At 42.6% G+C, this 16,693-nt stretch overlaps 1 protein-coding gene across 1 annotated transcript in view; it reads right to left on the reverse strand.

Annotated features, from left to right (window-relative positions):
- Positions 1–8,152: 8,152 nt before the first annotated feature.
- The window catches only part of OPRK1 (opioid receptor kappa 1), a 122,943-nt gene continuing 114,402 nt past the window's right edge, over positions 8,153–16,693 (reverse strand). Inside the window, exon 5 of the mRNA XM_061598754.1 lies at positions 8,153–9,033. Coding sequence (XP_061454738.1) covers positions 8,501–9,033 — 533 coding nt within the window. The 3' untranslated portion in view covers positions 8,153–8,500. The remainder of the gene's footprint in view (positions 9,034–16,693) is intronic.

Genomic DNA, 16,693 nt, shown 5'->3' on the forward strand with positions numbered 1-16,693 from the left:
AGTATGAATTTGATAGATTTGGTTTGAAATGTGAACTGAATCAAATTTCTCACCCATCCCTACCTCAGAATATTTAGTAATGCCTGGCTGTCTCCTCTCTATAAGGCCCTGAATCCTTAAGAACAGATTAGCAGTGAGGTTTCCTTTTTGTTAAAAAAGAGGGTTATATAGTTCCCCAAAAGTAAACTCTAAAGTTCCTTGTCTATTTATGTTCTTTTATGTTATCATGGGCCTGTAAGTTTCATTTTCCTCATTGATCAACTAGCACTGGCAGCCATTTTGAGAAGACTGCTGTGGAGCTGAGGCAGATGACAGAGACAATTTCCCCTCTGCAGCCAACCAGACCAAACAAGCTTCAAGGGAGAACAGCTGCTGCAGAGAGCGTTCAAGTGGAAAGATTCCGTGGTGATAGCCTGAAAGACAGAACTTTGGGAGGAGGATGCTCGGTTTTATTGTTTTGCATTATTACACACAGATGATTAACATAGAAGACTGTATTTTGCATTTGTTTGGTGTTTGACAGTTGTGTGCTATTTGCCTCTGAATGCCCTTTACTGGGAGCCCCTCCTGAGACCTCAAATAATTTTTTTTGTATACATATAAAGAATATTTAAAAAAAAAAGGTTATGAAAAAGTTACACAAACTTCACCCATCAGCATTCACCACCAAAAATTGCAATCATTTTAAAATGTGCTGCAAAAAATATTTTTCTGAAGTTATCATTTGGCACAAAACTGATTCAAATGGTGGTTTATGCTAATAGAATGCACTTCCATTTGTGCAAGGTGGGGAACCTAATTTTTTTGGGGTGGGGGGTTGTTATTGGCAATATGAAGGCTGCAACTGAATGCTAGGATTTGAGCAACATTGAAGACTAACCAGCACTTAGCAATGTGCTCCATGTGAGATGGCCAAGTGTGTGCCACTCTTATACTTTATTAGACACATAAGAATTATAAATAATGACAACAGATAATCATTTAGATCTACCTTTGTTCCATTCAATCGTCCCATTGCTGGGGAACGGTGGGTGTTGAGAGTTCTTTTTAAATTAAAGTCCCCTTTGTCAGATCTAGAGCATGTTAGTATGTTAGTTCATGTGCAGACTACAACCTATTATTACAATTACCTAAAATACAGACAGACTTATGTAGCAGTCATTGGTACTTCAGTTCCAGCACTGTCCCACACAAGTATTGCTGTGGGATCATACAAGTGATTTATTTTAGAAGAGGCAGCATAGGGCAAGCTAGAGAGAGGGAGAAGTGAATGTTTCAATCATAGGCCCTTGCTCTCCATCTGATCATTTAGTGAAACTTCATCTCCTCCTTATAGATAATCACAAATATGTCCTCATATTCTCCCTGAAATGCGGAATGAATAAGAAAAATATTTTCTATCTCATCTGTACAACTCTGGGGAACACATTCAATGAAAACTGTGGTTTTCAAAATGTTGTTGGACTCCAACTCTCATCCACCCCAAGCAGCATGGCCAGTGGTCAAGGATGATGGGAATTTTAGGCCATTAGCATCTGCAAGACAACAGATAAGCTATGGCATTATCTGCATTAAGCTATGGCAATGAGCAAAGTAATCACTGTAAAATCCTTGAAAAATGTGCAGCCAATGCTTCTAGCCACAATGCAGTGTGTGTTACTGAAACAGCATATCCAATTGTAAAAAGCCTTTGACAACAGGCTGCTTCTGGATTATTTCTGGACTTCAGACAGTCTAAGTAGCCTAGCCATTATTAATTTACCCAGACTTTGCACAGTACAAGGGCGTATTTATACTAGAAATGGACAGAACTATCCAGGTCTATCTTGGAAAGGGTTCCACAAACCTTAAACTGGTTTTCATCTAAATTTTATTTATTTATTTATTTTATTTTCATTTCTAGACCGCCCATAGCTAATAGCTCTCTGGGCGGTGTACAAAACTAGATTAAAATACAATATAGAATAAAATCAGTAACAAAAAAGAACACATTAAACTAAAACAGTAAACATAAAACATTAAACATTAAAATGCCTGGGAGTATAGCCAGGTCTTAACCTGGTGCCTAAAAGAAAGAACCGTAGGTGCCAGGCGTATTTCCTACGGTAAGCTGTTCCACAATTCGGGGGCCACCACAGAAAAGGCCCTAGATCTAGTAACAGTCCTCCGGGCATCCTGGTGAGTTGGTACCCGGAGGAGGGCCTTAGATACTGAACGAAGTGAACGGGTAGGTTCATAGCGGGAGAGGCGTTCCACAAGGTATTGTGGTCCCACACCGTGTAAGGCTTTATAGGTCAACACCAGCACCTTGAATCTGGCTCGGAAACAAATAGGTAGCCAGTGCAAGCGAGCCAGGACAGGTGTTATATGCGCGGACCGATTGGTCCTCGTTAACAGCCTGGCTGCCGCATGTTGCACTAGCTGAAGTTTCCGAACAGTCTTCAAGGGCAGCCCTATGTAGAGCGCGTTACAGTAATCCAATCTAGAAGTTATCAGAGCATGGACAACAGAGGCGAGATCATCACTGTCCAGATAGGGGCGTAGTTGGGCTACTAAGTGAAGATGGTAAAACGCATTCCATGCCACCGAGGCCACTTGAGCCTCGAGCGACAAGGAAGGGTCAAAAAGGACCCCCAAACTACGAACCTGTTCCTTCAAGGGGAGTGTAACCCCATCTAGAACAGGATAAGCATCCACCATCTGGGCAGGGAAAGAGCTCACCAACAGCGTCTCAGTCTTGTCTGGATTGAGTTTCAGTTTATTAGCTCTCATCCAGTCCATTATCGCGGTCAGGCAACGGTTCAGCACATCAACAGCCTCACCTGAAGAAGGTGAAAAGGAGAAGTAGAGCTGCGTGTCATCAGCGTACTGATGGCAACGCACTCCAAAACTCCTGATGACCGCACCCAGAGGCTGCATGTAGATGTTAAAGAGCATGGGGGACAAAACCGACCCCTGAGGGACTCCACAATGGAGAGTCCAGGGTGTCGAGCAATGTTACCCAAGCACTACCTTCTGGCGACGATCCACTAAGTAGGAGCAGAGCCACTGCCAAGCAGTGCCCCCAACTCCCAACTCCGCGAGCCTCCCCAGAAGGATACCATGGTCGATGGTATCAAACGCCGCTGAGAGATCAAGGAGAATCAACAGAGTCACACTCCCCCTGTCCCTCTCCTGACACAGGTCATCATACAGGGCGACCAAGGCTGTTTCAGTGCCAAAACCAGACCTAAAACCGGATTGAAACGGATCCAGATAATCGGTTTCATCCAAGAGCGCCTGGAGCTGGCCAGCGACCACCCGCTCCCAAACCTTGCCCAAAAAAGGGACATTCGCCACCGGTCTATAGTTGTTCAAAACATCTGGGTCCAAAGAAGGTTTCTTTAAAAGAGGTCTTATTACTGCCAAATGTCTGCCAAATGTTCTGGGATCCACTTTGAATTCTAGAGCCTCCAATATGCTGTTGAATTTAGCAGCAAGCAGCAGGTTTAAGAATGTGTATGTGTGAGAAGGGAACAGGTGAGCATTACCTTTTCTGAAGTTTAGATGATTTAAATGTAGTGGAGCACCTGATCTGCAAGCAGAAGGTCTCAGGTTCAATCCCTGATGTTTCCAGGTAGGGCTGGAAATGGGAAAGACTCCTGCCCGAACCCCTGGAAAACTGCTGCCAGTGTTCACAACAGTGAGCTAGATGAACCAGTGATCTGACTTGGTGTAAGGCAGCTTCCTGTGTTCCTAAGTACCACATCAGGCTCAGAAGCCTCCACACATCCACAACAGGGCTGACTATATCTTAAAAGCCTCCAGAACTGAGAGAACACTGGATTGCCAAAAGTTCTAGGTCCATTTTGCAAGGTACTGCTCTGGGTGGAACTGTCTATTTGTCCCCAAATGTTGCCTGTGATGGACTCTACTGCGGTATATATAGTGTTTACCATTCTGACAATTTCACTAGTTTAAGATGGGCAATTTACCTCACAATGAAACTTACACATGAACAATTAACTATCACACCTAATTGCTGTACATAGTTTGGCACCTGATTACTGTACATAGTTTGCAGTTCCAAACCATCAGACTGCTTTTTGTGCCTTTGTTCTACTGCCTTATATCCTTAAGGGTTTTTTCTCCATGTGCGTATGTATGTGTGATCTTTCTGGATGATATGAAATAATCTCCAAGATAAAAGATAATGTTACTATTCAAATTAGGGGCTACTAACAAATAATAGATCTGTCAGAAGAGGCTTTGCAGCACTGAAAGGATATCATTGTTATTACAGCAGTAGCCTTTGTGGACTTTGTGCAGAGGGCCAATTATTATAGTAGTCATCCAGGGTCATAGACCTGTTACTTTTTTGGGAGAGGGGTCCCAGACAGGTCCCTATGTATGAGCCATTCAGCATGAAAAGGGAGTGTGCTGGTCACTGGGAAAAATCCTTGTCCTTTCATGCTGATTGGAGCCAATCAGAGAGAAAGGAAGTGAGTCAGCCACTGAGAAGACTCTTCTCAGTAGCCAACACACAGCCTCCTCTTTCATGCTGATTGGCTCCTAGAGACATCTGTTGTCGTAGAGTATGGATTTGCAAGACAACAGGGAGAGGAAGGAAGATAAGGAGAAGTAGAAAAGGGGGTGTGACTGGGAGGGGTGCAATGTGAGAATTATGAAGGGACCCTGCACTTCTTAATTTACCACTACACTACTGAGAATCACAGTATGCAGGGAGGATAGGGTTATTTCCTTCTCCAGATGTGATTTCCCACTGCAGAGCTGCAAGGCTTAGTTTAAAAGTCCCCATTTTTCCTAAGCCTTATAGCTGTGTAGGGTGGGGTGATATTTGGGGAAGGTGGAGGAAAGATAACCCTACCCTTCGTGCATACAGTGATCTCAATAATAATCTCTCATCACCACCATCTCCATGGCTGTAATTAATTTAAAAAAACCAAGAGGCATACCTGCATGTTATCCATTTGTAACTTGAAGTTTCATCATGGGTTATAGTGTTTAAAATTGTTACAATTCTAGGCAATTTATCATAATCTAAGAACAAAATTTTAGGAAAAGCATTAGAACTCTGAATTATAAATGCTTGCAAGATATGCTGTCAAGCATATATCCAAGAAAAGTTATTTTTACTAGATTCTACTGTAAATGACCAGTAGTCTTTATCAATAATTCCATGTTACTGAAAACCATACTGTGTCACTCTCGCTATCAGTAGGTAGGTATATTTTGGGGGGTTTGCACACACAAAAAAGCACTCATTATCATGAAGCATAATATATATGTTGCTGTATTTGTAATAGTTTTAAAAAGAAAATCACACTGAAGCACTTTTGTGGTAGATAGACACAAATACAAAGTCAGTGGTGATCATGCTTAAACCTTGCAGATCAAGAAATCTTGCAGTGCAGACAGACATATGCAGACACTCCACAATTATGTCACAGGCAGAAAAACCTAATTGGATTAAATTATACATACTGATGCAGTCTATTTTGGCTGAAACATTTGTGTGGCTTTGCTGAACGTCAGCTTTGGAAATGGATGGAGGACCAGACCAAGTGGGAGTGCCAGGGCGGGGGCTAGTACACTGTGAAGTGCTACATCTCAGGACAGGGTGAAAGTCTTCCTCAGCCTTGTCCCTCTCGATGTTTTGGACTACAACTCTCTTCAGCCCAAGCCAGCTTGGGTGGAGAGTGGAGAAAGCTACTTTAGAGTACTTTAGAGGTGCTGTTAGTTGTTCCCCATGTTATAGAGGCTTCTTTGTCCTCGACTAGTAGTCGGGTATTTATTGTCGCCAGTCCCATGTTGTGAGAGGCATCCTTGCTCTTCCCTCTCAGGCGCCTCTTGCCTTTTCTATCCTGACAGGCCTGTGCAGCCGTTTAGCATTTTCTTGCATGGCCAGTCATTTCAAGCATCATTCTGTACTGCTTTTAATGGTATTTAAAATGTTTTATATCACTGTGCACCACCCTGATATTTTGTGAGAGGGTAGTATATAAATACTTTTAAAATAGAATAGAATAAATAAATAGAATAAATAGCAATGAGAAACATCCTCTCAACTTGGCACCTATAAGCTAGACCCAAATGTCCTCTTGTTTCTGAGTCTTTAGCTGAAGGACACCATGAACATACTAATATAAAGTTAGTGTCTTACTTTTTAAAATCAAATTATTCACATCAGTGGTTTTCAACCTTTTGGGGCCCATGGGCACATTTGCAAACTAGAGAAACTGTTGTGGGCACTACACACACAGCACTAACAAACATACTCCACAGTCTATTCTATTGGATACTACACAATGCTTCTTTTAAGCCTAATTTCAGTGGGGGGAGAGGATCCTGTGAACACTAGAGAAGGCTTCTGTGACTGTACATGGGCCACGAGCACCATGTTGGTGACTCTTGATTTACACATTCATGTTTGGTTATAGCACAGGGTTGGGGAACTTTTTGGTTTCAGGGGCCAGATCTTTATCTGGCACCAACCTGCAGGCCAACTTTGACAGGTAGGTGGGGTAATTCACCTGTCAATCACCTGGCAACACTATGACATCATATGATTGGCATGCTGTGTGCAGACATTGGCTCTGACAGGAACTGCTCCATTGCTTAGCGATGAAGAAACAGACACTTGTTTTGGAGGGGGAAGAGACTGCTTCAAACAGCATTGCAAAAAATGCTGCAAAAGGCATGGGAGTGTGGAGACTATCTTAAAGCAAGGGGAGACTTCTGCAAGACAAGTGCCTGTTTCTTTTTTACTGCATGATGGAGCAGTCCCTGCCAGAGACAATGTCCTCTTACACACATCAGTTCTGACCAGGACTGTTCTGCTGGGTGGGCTTTCCAAAAAGGTCCCGCCCACCAGGCACTTCAGCTGATGGGCGGGTGGGTATGGTTTGGGAAAAATGGCCTTGGGGGCTAAATGGGACCGCCTGAAAGGCTATGATTGGCCCTGAGGTTGGAGGTTCCCCACCTTTGTCACAAGGCTTCAATTCTGGAATTGAAATAAGCCCACCGCCACCCCAAAAATGTAAATGGACTGCCTTCAAGTCGATCCTGACTTATGGCGACCCTATGAATAGGGTTTTCATGGTAAGCAGTATTCAGAGGTGGATTACCATTGGCTTCCTCTGAGGCTGAGAGGCAGTGACTGGCCCAAGGTCACCCAATGAGCTTCACGGCTGTGTGGGGATTCGAACCCTGGTCTCCCAGGTCATAGTCCAGCACCTTAACCACTACACCACACTGGCTCTCTGAGGCCACCTAAGCCCAACATTATGCTCTTCTTTAAAAACAAACAAAAAACATTATTTTGGCAGACTTTAGTGGGATCATTGGTTGATTTGTTTCCAACCTCTTTTTGGATTTTGACTGTTCCATGGTTATTTTAAGTTAATTAATTTATGTTTTATGATATTATTACCGTAGATGTCCAAAATCTGATGAATGTTGGCAATCTCAGACAAATTTTACAATTGTTTGAAGCCTTGGAAATTCGCTGTTGAAAATGAATAGTGAGAAAATGGAATTGGTCAGAAAAGTGAAATTCACACAGCATATTCATGCTCTAATTATATGATAAGTGTATCATATATACTGTTGTCTCAGGATTAATAGCTATTAATTGCATATAGTAAAACTCCCTGATGTTTCAGTTGATCAGCTTATGAACTACTAGATGCAATCATCATATAATACAGGAGTGGGAGAAATGTGGTCCTCCAGCTGTTGTTGGACCAACTATCCTCAGCTCCAGACAGCTTGATAAATGTCAGGGATGATGGGAATTAAAGTCCAGCAACATCTGGAGGGCCACAGGTTCCCTGCCCCTGATATAAAATGTGATGGTGTGAATTCACCAAAGAAGCTCCCCAATTTTTGTAACAGAAGGCTAGATTCCTTAATTTACTACGTGGTTCATGGCTATGTATGTTTTTTTAAAAATATATAGCTTTCATTCAAAAAAATAAGGAAAATGTTGATTTTGTACTTCTGACTGGTACTACAGGCTTAGAACGGGCAGATTCATTGTGACACAGAACAGTAAAACAAGATCCTTGTATAAGATTGTTATTCAGTAAAACAAGATTTTCACTCTTAATTAATTCTTTTCAGCAATCACTATAAGCCACATTTTAGCTTCCATATGGAATCTAAGTAAGAGCATAAAGGTACTATAAGAAACAATGTGCAACTTCTCTTCCTATAAAGGCATCAGAATTGTGAAGAGCTTTTCCTTCTTTTGCCGAGAATAGAAGTAGAGCTATGTACAAAGATCTGTTTTTAATATGATCCAAACATTTATCATCAGTGAGCGTGGGTAATGAAACCCTGATATCAGCAACTGCCAGTTCAGGCTATGAGAGTCCTTACATAATGTCAAATAGGTTTATTATTCTCCATTTCACACGGCAGTAGTTATCTGAGTTAGTCCAAGATCATTGGATTCCTCTCTTCCAGGAGGACAGTAAGATGACATTTCCACAGCTAGTCATACTGGCTTGTTTGTACCATCAGCCTGCCCAGCATAAGCAGTATTTTGAATGGTGGTTCTCACTCTGCTGGTGCTTTGTCTGTCTGTCTTCATCTTAAAAGGAAAGCAAAAATCTTTGAAACACCGTTTGAAGTTTTCATCCAGAAAAGCATACAGGATGGGATTTAGGCTGCTATTGGTGTAGCCCAAAGCAATGCAGAAATAATAGCTGGAAATGGCTGCAGTGCTGTGTGACACATCCCCAAGGGCCTCGACCAACACAAAAATGTGGATTGGAGTCCAACAGATGATGAAGACTGCAACCACCACAAGAACCAATCGGGTGATGCGACGGAGATTTCGGTCTTTTTCTCGAGAGCCAGAGAGAAGCCGCACGCTCTTCAAGCGCAGAATCATCAGAGTATAGCAAACAACTATAATTAGCACTGGGATAATAAACGCGAATACAAAGACACAGATTTTCATAAAGTTGTCCCACCAGACATAGTCTTTGTCTGGAAATTGCAAAGAACACTCGGTACTGCCTGTGTCTGTAAAAAAAAGGGGGACAGTCAGAAGAGAAAACATGAACAGGTTTAACAAAACAATTTTAACCATTTTTTAAAAAAAAATATATATTTTATGACAAATCAAAATTAATGTGATTTCAAGACTTCCCACTTTGCACTGCTAGGGTCAAGTGGTGCAGCGACAGATCCAGAACTCTGCAATGTCAGGCATTAATTCCTTACTCCTCTTTCTATACTCCTTACCTACTTTCCAGAGGCAGAGAAAACTTCAGGCAGTTCAAACGAAGTCACTAACATGCTCTTGACATTGAGAATTAAGTGATCTGGAAAAGCCAATCCAATGCCTGTGTCTAAGTTCACAATTTGCTGTGCTTCCTCAGTTCACTCAATTCATTTCTGAAGGAGGCCACCAGGCTTTCCCTCTGCACCTCCAATTTGCTTCCTTAATCTTGTTCCTGTCAGCCAGCAAGGCTGCCTACCCATCATCTTCTCCATTCAGGACAAGCTGACTTTCAAATGAGGGCTGAGGACTGGCTCAAGACATTTTGCACCTCCCATTCCCCTTGGAGAAGTCAAATGATCTTGCAGGTGAATTGTACTCCAATGCTGGCAAAAGAACATCTTCCACCACGCCAACAATTTAGGGCAGAGGTGGGAAACTAAACTTGGCCAGGGAACCAGATCATTATCTCTCACACACAATTCTGACCAGTCACTGTGATGTCACAATGGCATCAGGTGGCCCCCTTTTTGTGCCTGCATGGGTTTGGTAGAGCTTTTCCAAAGAGTTTGGCAATACCTGATAATCAACTGATCATTGTTGGGTTTTGTGAAGCCCTGTGAACAGTGCTTTGCACAGAGCTTTGCAGAACTGCTGATCAGTGGTGCCTGCAAACCTCATTTTGGCTGAGCCAGATCTTTACCTGCCCAACACATGACATCAGGTGTAAGCAGGTAAGCATGGCTTGGCTGAAATGGCCTCGTGGGCCGAATGGGGAGGCTCAGTGGACCTAATTAGGACCATAGGCCATAGGTTCCCAACCCCTAATTTAGGGGCAAAGGGTAAGCTGTACAGATCCATTCTCTTAACACAGAGGAATGGCTGCAGGCTCAAGAAGAACAGGAGCCTGCCACTGCTGCCTCCCCCACCACCCAGCTGCCTCACACTGCCTAATGATAGGGCTGGCTCACGGCCCCCACTGCAGGCCTATAGGGCTAGCTCATGGCCCCCACTGCTGGCCTATGTTAGTGGTAAGACCAGGTCACATGACAGTAGGTGACTCTAGCTAAACATATTAATCAAACCGTGTTATCCCATATACTATATAAACTGTAGTTCAAATAAAACAGTCAAAGGTGGTCATTAAAATAACAGGGTACACTGGACATTTGATCTGTGTTCTACCTAGGACATTCAGACTTCCAGATTACATGGAAGCTCCCTTCCCACAAAGCTGGATCAAATATAAAGATGTTTTCTGAGAATGTTTTTATAATCCAGTGCAATCAAGAGGTATGTTTTCTCACAATCCAGCGAGAAATCAAATGAAAGGGTATGAAACCCATGATACCTTGGGGGCCTTTCATACCAGTGCAAAGTCCGCAGTATGACAGAAAATGAGTTTAAGGAATTGCTCCCAGCAGGGTCTGCCCTTTCTAACCCCAATCCCTGATCCCCCGCACATTCCTCCATTCACTGTAAGTGTAATGTTACTGCTGACTTTAGTGGGTGAACTTTAGTGTGACCTTGCAAATGTATTTCAAACACTGAGTTTATTTTCTTTACCTACAGGCAATTCTGTACCTCTCTAATGAAGTGGAGCTCTTTCAATTACAGTGGTAAGCAAGAGAAGCAGTCACTTTTAGAGGGGTTCTACAAGTAATGAGGAAGAACAGCTGAGAGTGGAGATGGATGATTTACAGAAATGAGAAATTTATGGTGCAGGAGAACAAATATTCTGTGGAGTACTTCAGCCCACTTGATTGAACTGATGGCCTAACAGGCTTTGCTCCTCTGCAACAAATTGTGCTTTTTGTTGTCCTGGCATTTAATTAATGAGAAAACCATTGAAAACATATGGCTGCCACATGGAAGCTGCTAGAAAAAGGAGCTGTGGGGTGGCTGCTCCATCTAGTGCAGGTATGGAGTACCTTAGGCATGGGTGTGTGTGAACACAGCCCTCCAGGCCTCTGTATCTCAAGAAACCTCCCATGCCACACCTTTTGCTGCCCCTGCCCCCATGCCTGCCTAGAATGCTTTTGCCTGGCTGGAACTTATCTGTGAACTGTGTAGGGATGGAAAGATTTGTCAGTTTTGGTTCTCTCGGTTTCTCATTTTTCCAGTCTTAAATTCAGTTCCCCACGTTTCTGCAACAATTTGCTAATTTTGTTTTTAAAATCCCCATGAGAATTCTCCAGCATTTTAGTGCAAATTTCTCATAGTGAATACATTTATGTAGGCAGTTTTGAGTAACATACGCATTTTTGCAATCAATTTCTTGTCATACAATGCATTTTTGTATGTTACTTTCACTCATATGGTGGCAGGCCAGCTCCAGACACTCTTGGATGAGACCGATTATCTGGATCCATTTCAGTTGGGTTTCAGGCCTGGTTTTGGCATGGAAACAGCCTTGGTCGCCCTGTATGATGACCTCTGTTGGGAGAGAGACAGGGGGAGTGTGACTCTGTTGATTCTCCTTGATCTCTCAATGGCTTTCAATACCATCGACTATGGTATCCTTCTGGGAAGACTGGCTGAATTGGGAGTGGGAGGTACTGTATGGTGGTGGTTCCCCTCCTACTTGGTGGGTTGGCTCCAGAAGGTGGTGCTTGGGGAACACTGCTCGGCACCCTGGACTCTCTAGTATGGTGTTCCGCAGGGGTCAGGTTCTGTCCCTCATGCTGTTCAACATCTGCATGAAACCATTGGGTGCAGTCATCCAGAGCTTTGGAGTGTGTTGCCATCAGTATGCTCCTGACATGCAGCTCTATTCTCCTTTTCGTCTTCTTCAGGTGAGGCTGTCAATGTGCTGAACCGGTGCCTGGCTGTGACAATGGACTGGATGAGGGCTAATAAACTGAGGCTCAATCCAGACAAGACTGAGATGCTGCTAGTGGGTGGTTCTTCTGACCGGATGCTGGATGTCCAACCTGTCCTGGATGGGGTTGCACTCCTCCTGAAGGAGCAGGCTCGTAGCTTGGGGGTTCTTCTAGAACCATCTCTGTCGCTTGAGGCTCGAGTAGCCTCGGTGGCACAGAGTGCCTTCTACCAACTTCGGTTGGTGGCCCAGCTACGCCCCTATCTGGACAGGGATAATCTGGCTTCAGTTGTCCATTCTCTGGTAACCTCCAAGTTAGATTACTGCAATGCAATCTACGTGGGGCTGCCTTTGAAGACGGTTCAGAAGCTGCAGCTTGTGCAAAATGCAGTGGCCAGATTGGTAACAGGGACCAGATGGTTTGAACATATAAAACCGATTCTGGCCCGCTTGCATTGGCTGCCTGTATGTTTCCAAACTTGATTCAAGGTGCTGGTTTTAACCTATAAAGCCTTACATGGCTTAGGACCACAATACCTGATGGAATGCCTCTCCCAACATGAACCAACCCATACACTATGCTCAAATCCAAGGCCCTCCTCTGGGTGCCTACTGGGAGGGAACCTGGGAGTCTGGCAACAAGGGAGAGTATCTTCTCAGTGGTGGCCCCTAAATTATGGAATGACATTGTTGACAAGGTGTGCCTGGCGCCAACCCTGTCATCTTTTCTGCACCAGGTCAAGACTTTCCTCTTCTCCCAGGCATTTTAGCATGTGTTTTTAAATTTGTATATTTGTTTTTAATGTTTTCAGTTGTTGTAAACCGCCCAGAAAGCTTCAGCTATGGGGCGGTATACAAATGCAATAAATAAATAAATAAATAAATAAATTCATTTTTATGCACACTTTCCCCTACCATATGAATTTTTGAACTATGTTTGGTTGGCGAACTGCATTGCAAAATTCAAAAAAGTGTGAATTTCAAAGGATGGCTGTGTTTTGGTTCTCCTATTGTTTTCCAAAGTGCAAATTTGATAAATTTGTTTTTAAATGAGAACTGAATCAAATTTCTCCTCCATCCCTATAACTGTGATAATGCCTCTTGCTTTCCTGGATGGAGAATGGTATGTGGGTGTAGAAATCTCATTTTGTGTGGTTGAAATAATGTAGCCTACTGTACAAAGGTAACGCGTCCATTGTTCCACCCACTTTTGCCTCTGGCCATGCCCACCAGGGACCCTGTGCATGCCTAGAAAGTTGCCTATAAGAGAATGTGGGGTGAAAAAGGTTCTGCACCCCTGATCTAGTGTAAACCCCACACTGTAGAGTGCATGTTGATGACAAGATTCAGTCTGGATCCTCTTTCTGTGCTATGGAAAAAAGATTGCTGTGCTTCAAACCACTTTGGGCAGGACCTGCTTAGCCGCAGGGCCAATGTAGAGGCCCACCTTCAGAAATCCAGGGCTTCATATGTTTCCCCACTGAGTAACATGGGGAAACAAATGGCTATGACTTTTTAAGAGAATTTGATGAAATTATAAGCTGCAAGAATTGTTTGCTATTGCTCGTTTATACTCTTTTACTGTTTTTAGTATACTCTGCTCTGATTGCCTTAGCAACAGAGTGGAACATAAATTATTTTAAATAATAATCAAATTTTCAGGCTTAGTAGCCCATTCTGACTGGACAAAGTCTGCCAGTGTTCAGTCAGACAGGTGCAGGGGCTTCTGGTCAAAGTGCACTTAAACTCTGAAAGTTTCTTTAAAGGGAAACATATGCTTTTATCTGTTGGAACTTTTGGATGAAATGTGCATTGATAGTTGCTATTTCTGAAGGGATGAAGCCTTCCAATGTTAAGACAGACAGGCCAGGGGAGTTATACAAGGGGAGTCTTTCAAGTTTTGGGAGGAGCAATGCACTTTTCTCCTGCACTTTTTGGGGCAATATATGTATGAATATGGCATAGCTCATAAAGGTGCCCTAGGTAAGTAGCTTCCAAAATGTCAGAAGGATAGGTGCAGTAGATAGGGAGTTGTAAGGAATGAAGAACAATATATCATCATACCAACTGGAACATGCAGACTGTGAGTTTTTATTTGTAGACGTTATCAAGCAGGGCCTCAGTTCTGTGACAATTTATTGAAAAACATCTGTATGATTCAGTGATTTATCTCAGAATAATTGGTGTATGCTCACTAAATAATTGCCAAATAATTTCTCTTGGACAGCATTACTCAGTTTAAAAGACCATTTCAGTCTCCCCTGACGCAGCGTATCTCCAGTCAACTTTATTGTTTCAGTTAGTGATGCACATTCAATTAGTGAACATGCTGTTGTTATGTGCCTTCAAGTCGATTATGACTTATGGTGACCCTATGAATCAGTGACCTCCGAGAGCATCTGTTATAAACCACCCTGTTCAGATCTTGTAAGTTCAGGTCTGTGGCTTCCTTTATGGAATCAATCCATCTCTTGTTTGGCCTTCCTCTTTTTCTACTCCCTTCTGTTTTTCCCAACATTATTGTCTTTTCTAGTGAATCATGTCTTCTCATTATGTGTCCAAAGTATGATAACCTCAGTTTCATCGTTTTAGCTTCTAGTGATAGTTCTGGTTTCATTTGTTCTAACACCCAATTATTTGTCTTTGTAGCAGTCCATGGTATCTGCAAAGCTCTCCTCCAACACCACATTTCAAATGAGTTGATTTTCCTCTTATCCACTGTTTTCACTGTCCAACTTTCACATCCATACATACAGATTGGAAACACCATGGTCTGAATGATCCTGACTTTAGTGTTCAGTGATACATCTTTGCATTTGAGGACCTTTTCTAGTTCTCTCAGAGCTGGCCTCCCCAGTCCTAGCCTTCTTCTGATTTCTTGACTATTGTCTCCATTTTGGTTAATGACTGTGCCAAGGTATTGATAATCCTTGACTAGTTCAATGTCCTCATTGTCAACTGTAAAGTTACGTAAATCTTCTGTTGTCATTACTTAAGTCTTTTTGACATTCAGCTGTAGTCCTGCTTTTGTGCTTTCCTCTTTAACTTTTATCAGCATTCATTTCAAATCACAACTGGTTTCTGCTAGTAGTATGGTATCATCTGCATATCTTAAAATTATTGATATTTCTCCCTCCAGTTTTTACACCTCCTTCATCTTGGCCCAATCCTGCTTTCCATATGATATGTTCTGCATATAGATTAAACAAATAGGGTGATAAAATACACCCGTTTCACACCCTGAGAACCAATCCACTTCCCAAATGGTTGGTTGCCCCAAAAGTTCCATCCATTGTTCCAGAACTCTTGACGATCATCCAGGCACTTTTTGGCAAACAATGTTCTATGGACATATGAGTCAAAGATGGAACTTTTTGGGCAGCATGAGCCCCATTATGTCTGGCGAAAACCAAACACTGCATTCCACATGAAGAACCTCATACCACAATCAAGCATGGTGGTGGCGGCAGTGTCATGGTTTCGGGATGCTTTGCTGCATCAGGACCTGGATGACTTGCTATCATTGAAGAAACCATGCATTCTGCTTTGTATCAGAGAATTCTACAGGAGAATGTCAGGCCATCCATCTGTTAACTGAAGCTGAAGCATGGCTGGGTCATGTATCAAGACAATGATCCGAAACACACAAGCAAGTCTACATCAGAATGGTTGAGGAAGAAGAAATTTAAAGTTTTGGAATGACCAAGTCAAAGTCCAGACCTAAACTCCATGGAGATGTTGTGGCAGGATCTGAAGGGCATAGTTCATACTTGAAAACCCACAAATGTCACTGAGTTAAAGCAGTTCTGCATGGAAGAGTGGGCTGAAATTCCACCACAGAGCTGTGAGAGACTGATCAAGTACTACAGAAAGCGTTTGGTTGCAGTCCTTGCCTCTAAAGGTGACGTAATCGGGTTTTGAGTCTAAGGGGGCAATTACTTTTTCACATGGGGGCATTGGGTGTTGCTTAACTTTCTTTAATAAATAAATGAAATAGGTATCAAAATTTTGTGTTATTTGTTCACTCAGGTTCACTTTTCCCTAATATTAGGTTTGGTTCAAGATCTGATAACATTTGGTGCCAAAATATGCAACCGTGCAGAAAATCAGCCATGGAGCAAATACTTTTTCAAGGCACTGTACATTATGACAGTATACAAATTCTAGAAATGTTAACCCTCATTGATTGTATTTGCTATCCATAGAAATATATGATGCTAGGAAAATATCTTCAAAGTCTAGGCCTAATGGTTGGAAAAGACCCTCTGAGGCTGCACCAGCTCGGACACTGAAGTCCCCACAAATAAAAATAAATGCTTTTGGGAGGTTCAAAATAATCTGTCCCACTAGAAAGAGAACATTTTAGAGCAAGTTATTTGATTAAACTGAGGCCAGCTTCCCTAAGAAATGCTTTCACTGAGCTGCAATTTCAAGTCATGCCAACTGCTGACCTCGATGGATGCTATAACAAGATGCCATTTGAATGTAGATTTTTGTGGCCAAAATCAAGTAGAAGAGGAAGACATTATTCATTATATGTTAATTGCCCTTTGTATAGGGACCCAAAAGAGAGATTTTTGAAACCTTTGTTGACTTATGGAAGTGGTAACGCTCTTGCAGAAGTGGTTCAACTTCTTTTG

The sequence above is a fragment of the Rhineura floridana genome, chromosome 1 (assembly GCF_030035675.1).
Source record: "Rhineura floridana isolate rRhiFlo1 chromosome 1, rRhiFlo1.hap2, whole genome shotgun sequence".
In the NCBI taxonomy this organism is placed as follows: domain Eukaryota; kingdom Metazoa; phylum Chordata; class Lepidosauria; order Squamata; family Rhineuridae; genus Rhineura; species Rhineura floridana.